The sequence below is a fragment of the Salmo trutta genome, chromosome 13 (assembly GCF_901001165.1).
Source record: "Salmo trutta chromosome 13, fSalTru1.1, whole genome shotgun sequence".
NCBI lineage: Eukaryota > Metazoa > Chordata > Actinopteri > Salmoniformes > Salmonidae > Salmo > Salmo trutta.
The window spans coordinates 61270491-61283902 of NC_042969.1; the positions used below are offsets into that span (position 1 = coordinate 61270491).

Below are 13412 nucleotides of genomic sequence, written 5' to 3' on the forward strand. Positions count from 1 at the left end.
AAAAAGTGGGTGTAGCTGTTAAAAGGAAGCCTCTTGGACCTAGACTTGGCGCTCCGGTACTGCTTGCCGTGTGGTAGCAGAGAGAACAGTCTATGACTAGGGTGGCTGGAGTCTTTGAAAATGTTTAGGGCCTTCCTCTGACACTGCCTGATATAGAGGTCCTGGATGGCAGGAAGCTTAGCCCCAGTGATGTACTGGGCCGTACGCACTACCCTCTCTAGTGCCTTGCAGTCGGAGGACGAGCAGTTGCCATACCAGGCAGTGATGCAACCAGTCGATGATGCAGCTGTATAACTTTTTGAGGACCTGAGGACCCATGCCAAATCTTTTCAGTCTCCTGAGGGGGAATAGGTTTTGTTGTGCCCTCTTCTCGACTGTCTTGGTGTGTTTGGACCATGATAGTTTGTTGGTGATGTGGACACCAAGGAACCTGAAGTTCTCAACCTGTTCCACTACAGCCCCGTCGATGAGAATGGGGGCGTGCTCGGTCCTCCTTTTCCTGTAGTCCACAATCATCTCCTTTGTCTTGATCACGTTGAGGGAGAGGTTGTTGTCCTGGCACCACACGGCCAGGTCTCTGACCTCCTCTGTCTCATCGTTGTTGGTGATCTTCCCTACCACTGTTGTGTCGTTGGCAAACTTGATGATGGTGTTGGAGTCCTGCCTGGCCATGCAGTCATGAGTGAACAGGGAGTAGAGGAGGGGACTGAGCACGCACCACTGAGGGGCCCCTGTGTTGAGGATCAGCGTGGCCGATGTGTTGTTTCCTACCCTTACCACCTGGGGATGGCCCGTCAGGAAGTCCAGGATCCAGTTGCAGAGGGAGGTGTTTAGTCCCAGGGCCCATAGCTTAGTAATGAGCTTAGAGGGTACTATGGTGTTGAACGCTGAGTTGTAGTCAATGAATAGCATTCTCACATAGGTGTTCCTTGTGTCCAGGTGGGAAAGGGCAGTGTGGAGTGCAATAGAGATTGCATCATCTGTGGATCTGTTAAGGCGGTATGCAAATTGGAGTGGGTCTAGGGTTTCTGGGATAATGGTGTTGATGTGAGCCATGACCAGCCTTTCAAAGCACTTCATGGCTACAGACGTGAGTGCTACGCATCTCAACCAGCTTCACCAGGAATGCTTTTCCAACAGTCTTGAAAGGGTTCCCACATATGTTGAGAACTTGTTGGCTGCTTTTCCTTCACTCTGCGGTCCAACTCATCCCAAACCATCTCAATTGGGTTGAGGTCAGATGATTGCGGAGGCTAGGTCATCTGATAAAGCACTCCATCACTCCCCTTCTTGGTCAAATTAGCCTTACACAGTCTGGAGGTGTGTTGGGTCATTGTCCTGTTGAAAAACAAATGATAGTCCGACTAAGAGCAAACCAGATGGGATGGCGTATCGCTGCAGAATGCTGTGGTAGCCATGATAAGTGTGAATTCTAAATAAATCACCTACAGTGTCACCAGCAAAGCACCCCCACACCATCACACCTCCTCCTCCATGCTTCACTGTGGGAACCACACATGCGGAGATCATCCGTTCACCTACTCTGCGTCTCACAAAGACACGTCAGTTGGAACCCAAAATCTCAAATTTGGACTCATAAGACCAAAGGACAGATTTCCACCGGTCTAATGTCCATTGCTCGTGTTTCTTGGCACAAGCAAGTCTCTTCTTCTTATTGGTGTCCTTTAGTAGTGGTTTCTTTGCAGCAATTCGACCATGAAGGCCTGATTCACGCAGTCTCCTCTGAACAGTTGAAGTTGAGATGTGTCTGTTACTTGAACTCTGTGAATGCGCAGATCAGCTGGCTGGTGTGTTTACAGACATATTCAATCGCTCCATATCACATTCTGTTGTCCCCACATGCTTCAAGACGGCTACCATTGTTCCTGTACCCAAGAAGGCAAAGATAACTGAACTAAATGACTACCGCCCCGTACTACTCACTTCTGTCATCATGATGTGCTTTGAGAGGCTAGTCAAGGATCATATCACCGCCACCTTACCGGCCACCCTAGACCCACTTCAGTTTGCATACCGCCCCAACAGGTCCACAGATGACCCAATCGCCATCACACTGAATACTGCCCTATCCCATCTGGACAAAAAGAATACGTACAGTATATCACTTAAAACGTTCATTCTTGCTGCCATCCTTAGTTCATGAATTACATTACCCAGCTAATAAGAGGAATGTTGTTTACATTAGTAGAGAGAAGGTCTATCTTTCTGTAGCTAGCTGAAGGCAGCCTGAATACAATGTATTCAATTGAGATTTTGTGTCACTGGCCTACACACAATACCCCATAATGTCAAAGCAGAATTATTTTTGTTTTACAAATTCATAAAAAATGTAAAGCTGAAATGTCTTGAGTGAATAAGTATTAAACCCCTTTGTTATTCCAAGCCTAAATACGTTCAGGACTAAAAATGTGCTTAACAAGTCACATAGTAACTTGCATGGACTCACTCTGTGTGCAATAATGGTGTTTAGCATAATATTTGAATGACTACCCCATCTCTGTACCCCACACATACAATTATCTGTAAGGTTCCGCAGTTGAATTTCAAACACAGATTCAACCACAAAGACAAGGGAGGTTTTCCAATGCCCTGCAAAGAAGGCCACCGATTGAGCATGGTGAAGTTATTAATTACACTTAGTATGGTCTATCAATACACCCAGTCAGTACAAAGTTACAGGTGTCCTTCCTAACTCAGTTGCCAGAGAGTAAGGAAGCCGCTCAGAGATTTGACCATGAGGCCAATGGGGAATTTAAAGCAGTTACAGAGTTTAATGGCTGTGAAAGGAGAAAATTGAGGATGGATCAACAACATTGTACTATAGTTACTCCACAATATTAACCTAAATGACAAAGTGAAAAGAAGGAAGCATGCACAGAATACAAATATTATAAAACATGCATCCTGTTTGTAATATTTTTATCTTATTTAACCTTTACATAGTAAGGCACTAAAGTAAAACTGCAAAAAATGTGGCAAAGAAATTCACTTTATGTCCTGAATACAAAGTGTTATGTTTGGGGCAAATCCAACACAACACATCACTGAGTACCACTCTTTATATTTGCAAGCATGGTGGTGGCTGCATCATGATATGGGTATGCTTGTCATCGGCAAGGGAGTTTTTTTTAGGACAAAAAGAAACGGAATAGAAATAAGCACAGGCAAAATCCTTGAGGAAAACCTGGTTCAGTCTGCTTTCCAACATACCCTGGGAGACAAATTCACCTTTCAGCAGGACAAAACCTAAAAGACAAGGCCAAATATACACTGGAGTTGCTTACCAAGATGACATTGAATATTCCCGAGTGGCCTAGTTACAGTTTTGACTTAAATCGGCTTGAAAATCTATGGCAAGACTTGGAAATGGCTTTCCATCAATGATCAACAACCAACTTGACAGAGCTTGAAGAATTAAAACAATTATAATATGTAATGTACAATCCAAATATTGTACAATCCAGGTGTGGAAAGCTCTTAGAGACTTACCCAGAAAGACTCACAGCTGTAATCACTGCCAAAGGTGATTCAAACATGGATTGACTTAGGGGTGTAAATACTTATGTGAATACTTTTTTTATATAGATTTGCAAAAATATATATATATTTTTTTACATATTTTGACTTTGTCATTATCGGCTATTGTGTGTATGGGGGTGGGAAAAACATCTATGTTATCTATTTTGAATTCAGGCTGTAACACAACAAAATGTGAAATAAGTCAAGGAGTATGAATACTTTCTGAAGGCACTGTATGTAAAGTGAGAGCTATCTGATGATATCTATACCACATGGTTTCACCCAGACCCAGACAGACAGGCACAGAGCACACAGGAGTCGAGAGGAGGAGGGAGACTCTGATAGGAACTTACGACTGTCTTCTTGGTCCTGGCTCTGGTTCCTTCGGCTGAGCTACGCAGGGCCAAGGTCTTGTGTTGGTCCTGTCTGGGACATTCTTCTGTATCTGGTTCCCCTCGCTGCAGCAGTGTACTGTCCTCCTCGTTAAGAGATTGGTTTACTGCCGTCCCAGACACAGCTCCATACTGCAATAACAGCACAACAACAACCGTCAACACTGGATCCCAGTCAGTCTCTCTGTCTCTCTGTCTCTCTGTCTCTGGGATGGTCAGCGGCAGGGAACGCAGTCTTTAGTTCCAGTTCTACTGGACAGACAGCAACAGATAGTGACAAGGCAGCCTGTATCATGTGTTAATTGTCCATTGAAAGGACAAAGGACCTTGTCAACTCCCCCTAGTAAAGACGTCGTGTGATCTCCTTCACCAGCGGCTGGCTGTTAGTTAAAGCTGTCTCAGTGAATGTGTGTTATGGCTGTTGATTTGATGCCTGCAGGCATGTGCCCCTCTGCAAACCACTCGGTAACCATTCCTAACATGCTCAATCATACAAACAACCTCTTCTACCCACACAACAAGACCTCTGTGCTGATCACATACAGAACCATACAGGTTTGTTGTTGCCCCCTGCTAACTGACTGCTGGGATATGTCATGATGCAAGCCTCCAAAGGAGTCTTATGTAGGACCAGAGCTACATGGTCCCGGTAACAATATCTCTACACAATGGCTGTCTGTCTGTCTCCGCCCCGCCTGGCCCACCACCCTGGCCAGACTACTGCTAGACACACTACATACTATAACAGCTTTTCTAACAGCCAGCTCCTTCCTCTCACATCATAAAATGGACGCCAGCAGCAGTCAGAGAAGCGAAATCAAAGACAGCCTGACAATGGCCATAGTGTTCCAGACAGACAGCTTCCACTGTATGACAACAAACTGTATGTATATCAACATATATCACAGTTATCCTTAAGGCTTATGACGGAACAGTCCTTCCCAGACCTACAAGCTTCTGAGGCATGCGTCCCACATGGCACCCATAGGGCTTTGGTCAACAGTAGTGCACTATAAAGGGAATAGTGTGCCATTTGGGACTGATCCTGAGTCTAGTCTTCTCTCTGTCTGGGTCAGGGGCTTAGCTAGGTGAATGTATGTGTAATGTACAGTACATGATATAGCAGCATGGACTTATAGTCCTGTTAGACACCTGTTGAATGACTATAACAATAATCCATCGGGATTTCCTCTTCACAAAGCTCAGTAAATTGATTATAGACAGCAGAGAGCATGAAAAAGCATGTGCCATCATGATAGGCTGCAGAAGAATGAATACATTTCCCATATGTACCACTGGTCAGTACATGGCTCGCATTTCAATTAACATGGTCATGTCACCTGCTGTCTGTCTGCGTGAGGTGCAGGGTGTGTGTGTGACTGACCTGTTGTCTGCGTGAGGTGCAGGGTGTGTGTGTGACTGACCTGTTGTATGCGTGAGGTGCAGGATGTGTGTGACTGACCTGTTGTCTGCGTGAGGTGCAGGATGTGTGTGTGACTGACCTGTTGTCTGCGTGAGGTGCAGGATGTGTGTGTGAGTGACCTGTTGTCTGCGTGAGGTGCAGGGTGTGTGTGTGACTGACCTGTTGTCTGAGTGAGGTGCTGGGTGTGTGTGTGACTGACCTGTTGTCTGCGTGAGGTGCAGGGTGTGTGTGTGACTGACCTGTTGTCTGCGTGCAGTGCAGGGTGTGTCCGAGGGGGAGGATGATGCACTCAGAGCCTCCTCTATGTCTAGGTTGAGCTGGTCCAGTTCCCTCATCAGCTGGCTCATAGACTCACACCATGGGGTCTGAGGCTGGACCAGGGGAGACTCCTGGGGGAAGAGAAAGGCAGGGGGAAGAGTGTGTGATTAGACAACACTGGATAAACCTATAGATTCTGCAGAAACAGACTATTGTGACACCATGTACTAAACTGGAGCATGCAGTTATCAGAAACAAAGGTAAATGATTGAGGACCACAACAATCACTACTCCGTAGATGGACAGGAAATAAAGAAGATCATTCAGAGAGTTACCATTGAATTCTCTGGATAATAACAGAAGGTTATGAGCACCAGGTGATAACAAAAACTCTAAATACATTTAAGAGATCATTAGAGGAGCAATAAAATACTTCTATAAATGTCAGAGTGAAAGTTAACAGCAGTAAACAGTACAGACCACCATAGAGGGAAATGTGATAGCTTCACCACCTAGTTCTCAGCAGCCATCACGCAGTAACACAGATCCTCTAACACAGCTCATGTTTGTCTCTGGATGTGTGGCAAAGGGCACCCTGGTCCCTTTATAGTGCACTACTTTTGACCAGGGCCCATATGCACTATATAGAGAATAGGGTGTCATTTGGGACGCATCCAGAGACAAACATGAGCTGTGTTAGAGGATCTGGAGGTTACGATCTCTCTCTCTATTTGAGAGCCTTGTTGCGCAACGGTGTGACTCAGAAGACAAGCAGCCGACACAAAGCCATTAATTCATTTCCTGGAATTAACCTGTGGAACTGTCATCTGTGTTCTGAGTGTGTCTGTATGTCTGTTGGAGCCCCTGGCCCCCGGCTCTATGTTCTGTCTGTTAGGGCCCCCAGGAGCCCCTGTGCCCCCAGTTCTTACTCCATGCTGCATTAAAACCCCTCTCCTCCTGACAATCATCCTATTGAGGGGTGTGTTCTCTAGCGGGGCTACCGTAGTGCTGGTGTCTGAGCCACAGCCTCCTTCGGTGGAGATGGGTGTGACCCTCCCATTGGCCTCCTGTTCTTCCTGCTTCAATGTAAAGGCAGAGTCACACTCACAACATACAGTATATAGGAACGACTTTCCCTCTCAATTAAAATCTTGATCTTTTTTATTCTAGTTCAAGTTAAAGCCATGACGTTTTGGCCGTCCATGGCCTTCATCAGAATGAAAACAAAATGGGAATGGACAAGAAAATATAGGAAATACAATTAATGGGAAACAACAACCAATGTAGAGACAGGGAACTAGAGGTGTTAATGCCTCTAGAGAGTTCTTACAACATAAAGATGTTACTAGTAGGGTGCTAGTGATCAGAGCAGAAGTCAGTCCACCTAAGGTCAGCTGGTTGACCTCTGACAGGGGAAACTCCTCAATCTGTCAGTCTGTCTCTCTGTGCTATATCTGGAGCACACTACAACACACTGTCTCCCACTGTCTCTCTTCTCTCTGACAGCCACACACAGTGCTGCCTGCCTGCCTCGGAATGTGAACACTTTTCCTCAGAATGAGTGGAATTCCAGAGGCTTGAAGCTGAGAGAGACACTACCCATGATTCCTTTCTCCTCAATTCTCTGGCCCCATCGATAGTGAGAAACACTGATACCATGGCAATGCTGCCGGTATGAGTAGTGTTATCTTCAGGAAGATAGCTAAATGTGAGAGGGACGATAACTTCATCAGTGCAAATTGGCCACATTGTAAACCCCAAGGCTGGGTCTTTGACATGGTAATGAGGAGTTAAGTGCGTGAGCTCTGGGCACCGTGCCTGGACCATACCACCCACTGAGATAGGTACAGATCACCAGTCAGGGAGAGGACTGGAGATGACTGGGTTAGAGTTTGAGCAGGGTGGCATGCAAAAGGGCACAACGGCTAGGCTAATGGGTTTCTCCACTGAAAAAGAGTTAAAACCCATTCTCTCCTAACTTAAAACCCAGTCTCTCCTAACTTTCTAGGTGTTACCCGCTACGTTCCCAGGTCTATTGCCTGGTGAGAACAGTCACACCAGTAGAATCCTTTCACTTATAAACTATAGAAAGATAAACAACATCACAGAAACATGTGTCTTTTTACAGTATACACAAACATACATAACCAACTGATTGATGCCCAGAGAGAAAGTGGGGGAGAGAGGGAGACGTGTGGATAGGCCTTGCAGGATTACTATGTAGCAATAGTGCCCTCAGATGGTTAGTATGAAAAGCTGCAGTTAAAATGGACTGTCTGAAGAACAAACATGAGTGCTGCCTGTCAGAGCTCCTGGTCGCGTCCCAAATGGCACCCTGTTTCCTATCTAGTGTACAACTTTTGACAAGGTCACAGTTTAAACCAATTCCAGGTATTTAAAGCATTCCTCCTCCCTTTCCCCAAACAACCTTTATGCTCACAAACAGCCCATTCCCAGTGTGGTGTCAAACAGCCTGTAAAGCCTGCCAGGGCTATCAGCAGAGACAGTGGGAGTGTTCCCTACCTAACCTCTCCCTTCTGTTTTACTGTATGTTCTCATCTCCAGGGTTAGGGTTGCTATTATATCTTATCTACAGAGGGTTTAGCTGAGGAATGACAGCTATGCACTGTCAGAGATCTGGTGTCTCTGACACTTGTAAAGTTAAACCATAGATTTATGATGTAAACATGATTCATAAACATCCAGAAGAGACTTTTAGACGTCAGTAAACCTTGGAAGATGTGGTCACTCATAGTCTGGTAGCTACCAGTAAACCTGGAGGGATGGAGTTACAGCCTGGTAACTAGTAAACCTGGAGGGATGGAGTTACAGCCTGGTAACTAGTAAACCTGGAGGGATGGACTCACAGCCTGGTAACTAGTCAACCTGGAGGGATGGAGTTACAGCCTGGTAACCAGTAAACCTGGAGGGATGGAGTTACAGCCTGGTAACTAGTAAACCTGGAGGGATGGAGTTACAGCCTGGTAACTAGTAAACCTGGAGGGATGGACTCACAGCCTGGTAACTAGTAAACCTGGAGGGATGGAGTCACAGCCTGGTAACTAGTAAACCTGGAGGGATGGAGTTACAGCCTGGTAACTAGTAAACCTGGAGGGATGGAGTTACAGCCTGTTAACTAGTAAACCTGGAGGGATAGGGTTACAGCCTGGTAACTAGTAAACCTGGAGGGATGGACTCACAGCCTGGTAACTAGTCAACCTGGAGGGATGGAGTCACAGCCTGGTAACTAGTCAACCTGGAGGGATGGGGTTACAGCCTGGTAACTAGTAAACCTGGAGGGATGGGGTTACAGCCTGGTAACTAGTAAACCTGGAGGGATGGAGTTACAGCCTGGTAACTAGTAAACCTGGAGGGATGGACTCACAGCCTGGTAACTACCAAGGTCTAGATGGTAATCTACCAAATGCTAGATGAATTTACTCCTACACACTCATTCCAGCAGAGTAATATCTCAGAATGCAAAAACAACAAACAGTGGGGAGCAGACTATTGAAGGTGTTTGTATAGCAAAGCACTGTGTTTGTACTGAGCCTTAGTGGAATTAAATAATATAAGACTTTTTTGTATCAAGCATCTCAGAGTATGAGTGGTGATCTAGGATCAGGTCCCCTCTGTCAATGTAATCGTATTCATTATCATCTAGGATCAGGTCCCCTCTGTCAATGTAATCGTATCATTATCATCTAGGATCAGGTCCCCTCTGTCCATGTAATCGTATTATTATCATCTAGGATCAGGTCCCCTCTGTCCATGTAATCGTATTCATTATCATCTAGGATCAGGTCCCCTCTGTTCATGTAATCTTATTCATTACACTCTGTCCATGTAATCTTATTCATTACCATCTAGGATCAGGTCCCCTCTGTCCATGTAATCTTATTCATTACCATCTAGGATCAGGTCCCCTCTGTTCATGTAATCTTATTCATTATCATCTATCTATAAGGCAGAACTAGATCAGCACTCCTACTCTGAGACCCTTGATACATATGGCCCCTGGCAAAGAGGCAGGAAATACATGGCCTGGGGGAGAAACAGTTACATTTCCTCATTGAGAGAACAGGCTGGATTATATTAACATACGATGGATTCATATACATTAATATACTGTATCTAATGGTGTTGAACTACAGTTAGTACACAGTGCCCAACTCTGACATAAACTTTCAAACACATCTCTACTGAACCAGCTGACCTTAGGTGGACATGAATATTACATCAATATGTGAGGAATACAGGTGGGACTATCTTTACAGTTGTCTCTAAAATGCGTCTGTAATGACAATAAACAGTAGCCTACCTCTGTGCTGCTGGTCTCAGTCTCTGCCTCGTAGCCGCTGTGGTTCTGGTTTTTGGAGGAGGAGGAGAGGTGGGAGCTGGCTGTAGTGTTGGTTGTAGATCCTCTCTCCTTAACTCCTTTGTCTCTGTTGCTGCTCCTTCTCCTCCGACTGACCAGGAACTCCCTGCTCTGAAGCAGCTCTGGGAATGTGTCCTCATCATCCCCATCTTCATCATCCTCACCTTCATCATCCTTCTCTGAGGAAGACTCCCTGCAGTCAGAGCTGTTGTTGATGAAGAGGCTGTGGTTGGTGCTAGAGTGACAGGTGGAGGGACTACAGGTGAAGTCTGAGAAGGTGATGGAGCTAGGTTTGTGTTTGATAATGCAGGGGTGATCGCAGAGGCCTAGCCCTGCCAAGGGGGCCTCAGAGAGGGCCAGGGTGAGGGAGGGAGGTCTGAAGGGATCCATGTTGTTGTCTACACTGACCACTAGAGAAGGGACAGAGCTAAAAGCCTCTGATTGGACCACAGAGATAGTGACGTGGCTGACCTCTGTCTCGGATTGGACCAGAAGGGTAGGGATATATCCATTCTCTGTTGGGACTAGAGGGACGGGGACATGGTTGTCTTCTGTGTGTTCCAGATCAGTAGGGACTTGTCCGTTCTCCACAGGCCCCTCTGAGTAGTCCTCAGGCTGGCTGTCTGTCTCTGTCCACCTGGGTGACTCCTCCTCTACCTCCCTATCTGTCTCTGTCTGCCTGGGTGAGGTATGCCCCAGCTCCATGTCTGTCTCTGTCTGCCTGGGTGAGGTATGCCCCAGCTCCATGTCTGTCTCTGTCTGCCTGGGTGAGGTATGCCCCAGCTCCATGTCGGTCTCTGTCTGCCTGGGTGAGGTATGTCCCAGCTCCATGTCGGTCTTTGTCTGCCTGGGTGAGGTATGCCCCAGCTCCATGTCGGTCTCTGTCTGCCTGGGTGAGGTATGTCCCAGCTCCATGTCTGTCTCTGTCTGCCTGGGTGAGGTATGTCCCAGCTCCATGTCGGTCTTTGTCTGCCTGGGTGAGGTATGTCCCAGCTCCATGTCGGTCTTTGTCTGCCTGGGTGAGGTATGTCCCAGCTCCATGTCCTCTAACTGACCAGAGAGGTTAGCATCCAGGGTATGTCCTGATTCTACACGTCTGTTACTGTCCTCAACTTCCAGGTTTCCCTCTATCCTAAGAGCAAGAACATCCACATCTCCCTCTATCCTAGGAGAAGGAACATTGGAGGCTAGGCAGTGGTCCTCAGCTGCTCCTGGAGAAGTGCTGTGTAAATCCAATCCATTGTTATTGGCATCATCAGGCGATGGTGATGTGACACTGCCTGGCTCACTGAGGAGACCCGCGGGACAGACGATCTGGACTAGGTCTAGAGGGTCAGGAGGGGAGACATCAGAACCAGACTCTGCTGGCCCTGCTGGCCCTCCTGGACCTCCAGTACTAACAGCTAGATCTCCCTCTATCCCAGGAGCTCCAGTACTGTTATATTCACTACCAGCCTCCCTGTCCTGCTGGGGTGTGTCCTGGTGGTCTAGTTCCAGTTTCGACAGCTCCAGGCTTAGAGGTCCTGGCAGACAGACATCCTCACTGCTCTCTGTGGAGCTGTCACCATCATGAGAAGACTCTGGAGCACAGTCTGAGGAGGACTTGTGTGTGTGTGTCTGTGGTTGTGTCTGTTGCTGTACCTGTGTCTGTGCTGTTGGCTGTGTCTGTGGTGAGAAGGTCCTGCCTGGTGATGCTGACATGGCCAGAGACTGTCGCTCCTCCAGAGTAAACATCAGAGCTGTGTCCATGTTGTCTCTACAGTCTGTTACAGTGTGTTACTAGGGAACAGGTAGTCTGGTGGTGTGGCTGGTGGTCAGGTAGATCCAGAGGGACTGCTGTCTGATGAAAGAGCTATATGGATTTGCCATGTTCCTCTCAGACATCCTCATCACCTGGATTAGCAACACCAACCTTCACACAGATCAAACAGCAGATCACTTGAAACAAATAGAGAAGATGCAGCATTAAAAACAGACAAGATACAGCATTAAAAACAGACAAGATACAGCATTAAAAACAGACAAGATACAGCATTAAAAACAGACAAGATACAGCATTAAAAACAGACAAGATACAGCATTAAAAACAGGCAAGATACTGCATTAAAAACAGACAAGATACAGCATTAAAAACAGACAAGATACTGCATTAAAAACAGACAAGATACTGCATTAAAAACAGACAAGATACAGCAAAACAAAGATAGAAGATAACGTTACAACATTAAATGAACAGAGAAGATACAGCAATATAGAAGATACAGCATTGGAGAGGATACAAATAAGATACTGCATTAGAGAAGATACGGAGAAGACACTGCATTAGAGAAGATACTGCATTAGAGAAGACACTGCATTAGAGGAGACATTGCATTAGAGAATATACTTAGAAGATACTGCATTAGAGAAGATATTGCATTAGAGAAAATACTTAGAAGATACTGCATTAGAGAATACACTGCATTAGAGAAGATACAAAGAAGATTATGCATTAGAGAAGATACAGAGAAGATACTGCATAAGAGAAGATACTGCATTAAAACAAACGGACAATAAAAAAACATTAGTTCCAAGTCATAAGTACCTCACAGGGACATTTCTCAAAGACTGCAACGTTCAAGTCTGGATCTTTTTCTGACACTATGGCAGTGACATCTCTGCACACAGGAATATAGCTACTCTCCCCAGCAGCTGTTGTACACACACACATTCCATAATCACTCCACTCTGTGTAGGGATCCCCATCTGTCTCAGGGTACAAAGGGAGGCTTTTCTCAGACTGCTCTTTCCAAACAAGTTGATAACAAAGTTACATCAGTAACTGCATTCCCTACATTTCACAGATAGATACACTAACCCCAACTGTGAGGTCACGCTACAGCTTAAACTCAGTCATGAATGCCTTTGCAACTGTCCTCATATTCCCTGGACAAGAACTTTTCCTCCTGTATGTATGGAGAGCTAGAAGTCTATTGATTAGTATGGTTGATCTGTATGTATGGAGAGCTAGAAGTCTATTGATTAGTATGGTTGATCTGTATGTATGGAGAGCTAGAAGTCTATTGATTAGTATGGTTGATCTGTATGTATGGAGAGCTAGAAGTCTATTGATTAGTATGGTTGATCTGTATGTATGGAGAGCTAGAAGTCTATTGATTAGTATGGTTGATCTGTATGTATGGAGAGCTAGAAGTCTATTGATTAGTATGGTTGATCTGCATGGTGTAATGAATGATTATTGATTAATATGGTTGATCTGCATGGTGTAATGAATGATTATTGATTAGTATGGTTGATCTGTATGGTGTAATGAATGATTATTGAGTAGTATGGTTGATCTGCATGGTGTAATGAATTATTATTGATTAGTATGGTTGATCTGCATGGTGTAATGAATGATTATTGATTAGTATGCTTGATC

General features: G+C 45.6%; 1 protein-coding gene across 6 annotated transcripts in view; it reads right to left on the reverse strand.

The window, feature by feature from the left end:
• Positions 1–13412, reverse strand: part of LOC115206232 (stAR-related lipid transfer protein 13) — a 114089-nt gene that overhangs the window by 96934 nt on the left and 3743 nt on the right. Inside the window, exons 3-7 of one of the 6 annotated variants that reach the window (XM_029772952.1) lie at positions 12576–12736; positions 10713–11929; positions 9935–10670; positions 5595–5744; positions 3894–4064 (exon numbers count right to left, since the gene is read on the reverse strand). In XM_029772952.1, the coding sequence (XP_029628812.1) occupies positions 3894–4064; positions 5595–5744; positions 9935–10670; positions 10713–11740 (2085 nt within the window). In that variant the 5' untranslated portion in view covers positions 11741–11929; positions 12576–12736. Of the gene's footprint in view, positions 1–3893; positions 4065–5594; positions 5745–9934; positions 10675–10712; positions 12737–13412 lie in introns of all 6 variants that reach the window. The other 5 variants (XM_029772956.1, XM_029772954.1, XM_029772953.1 and 2 more) reach the window with 5 other exon arrangements.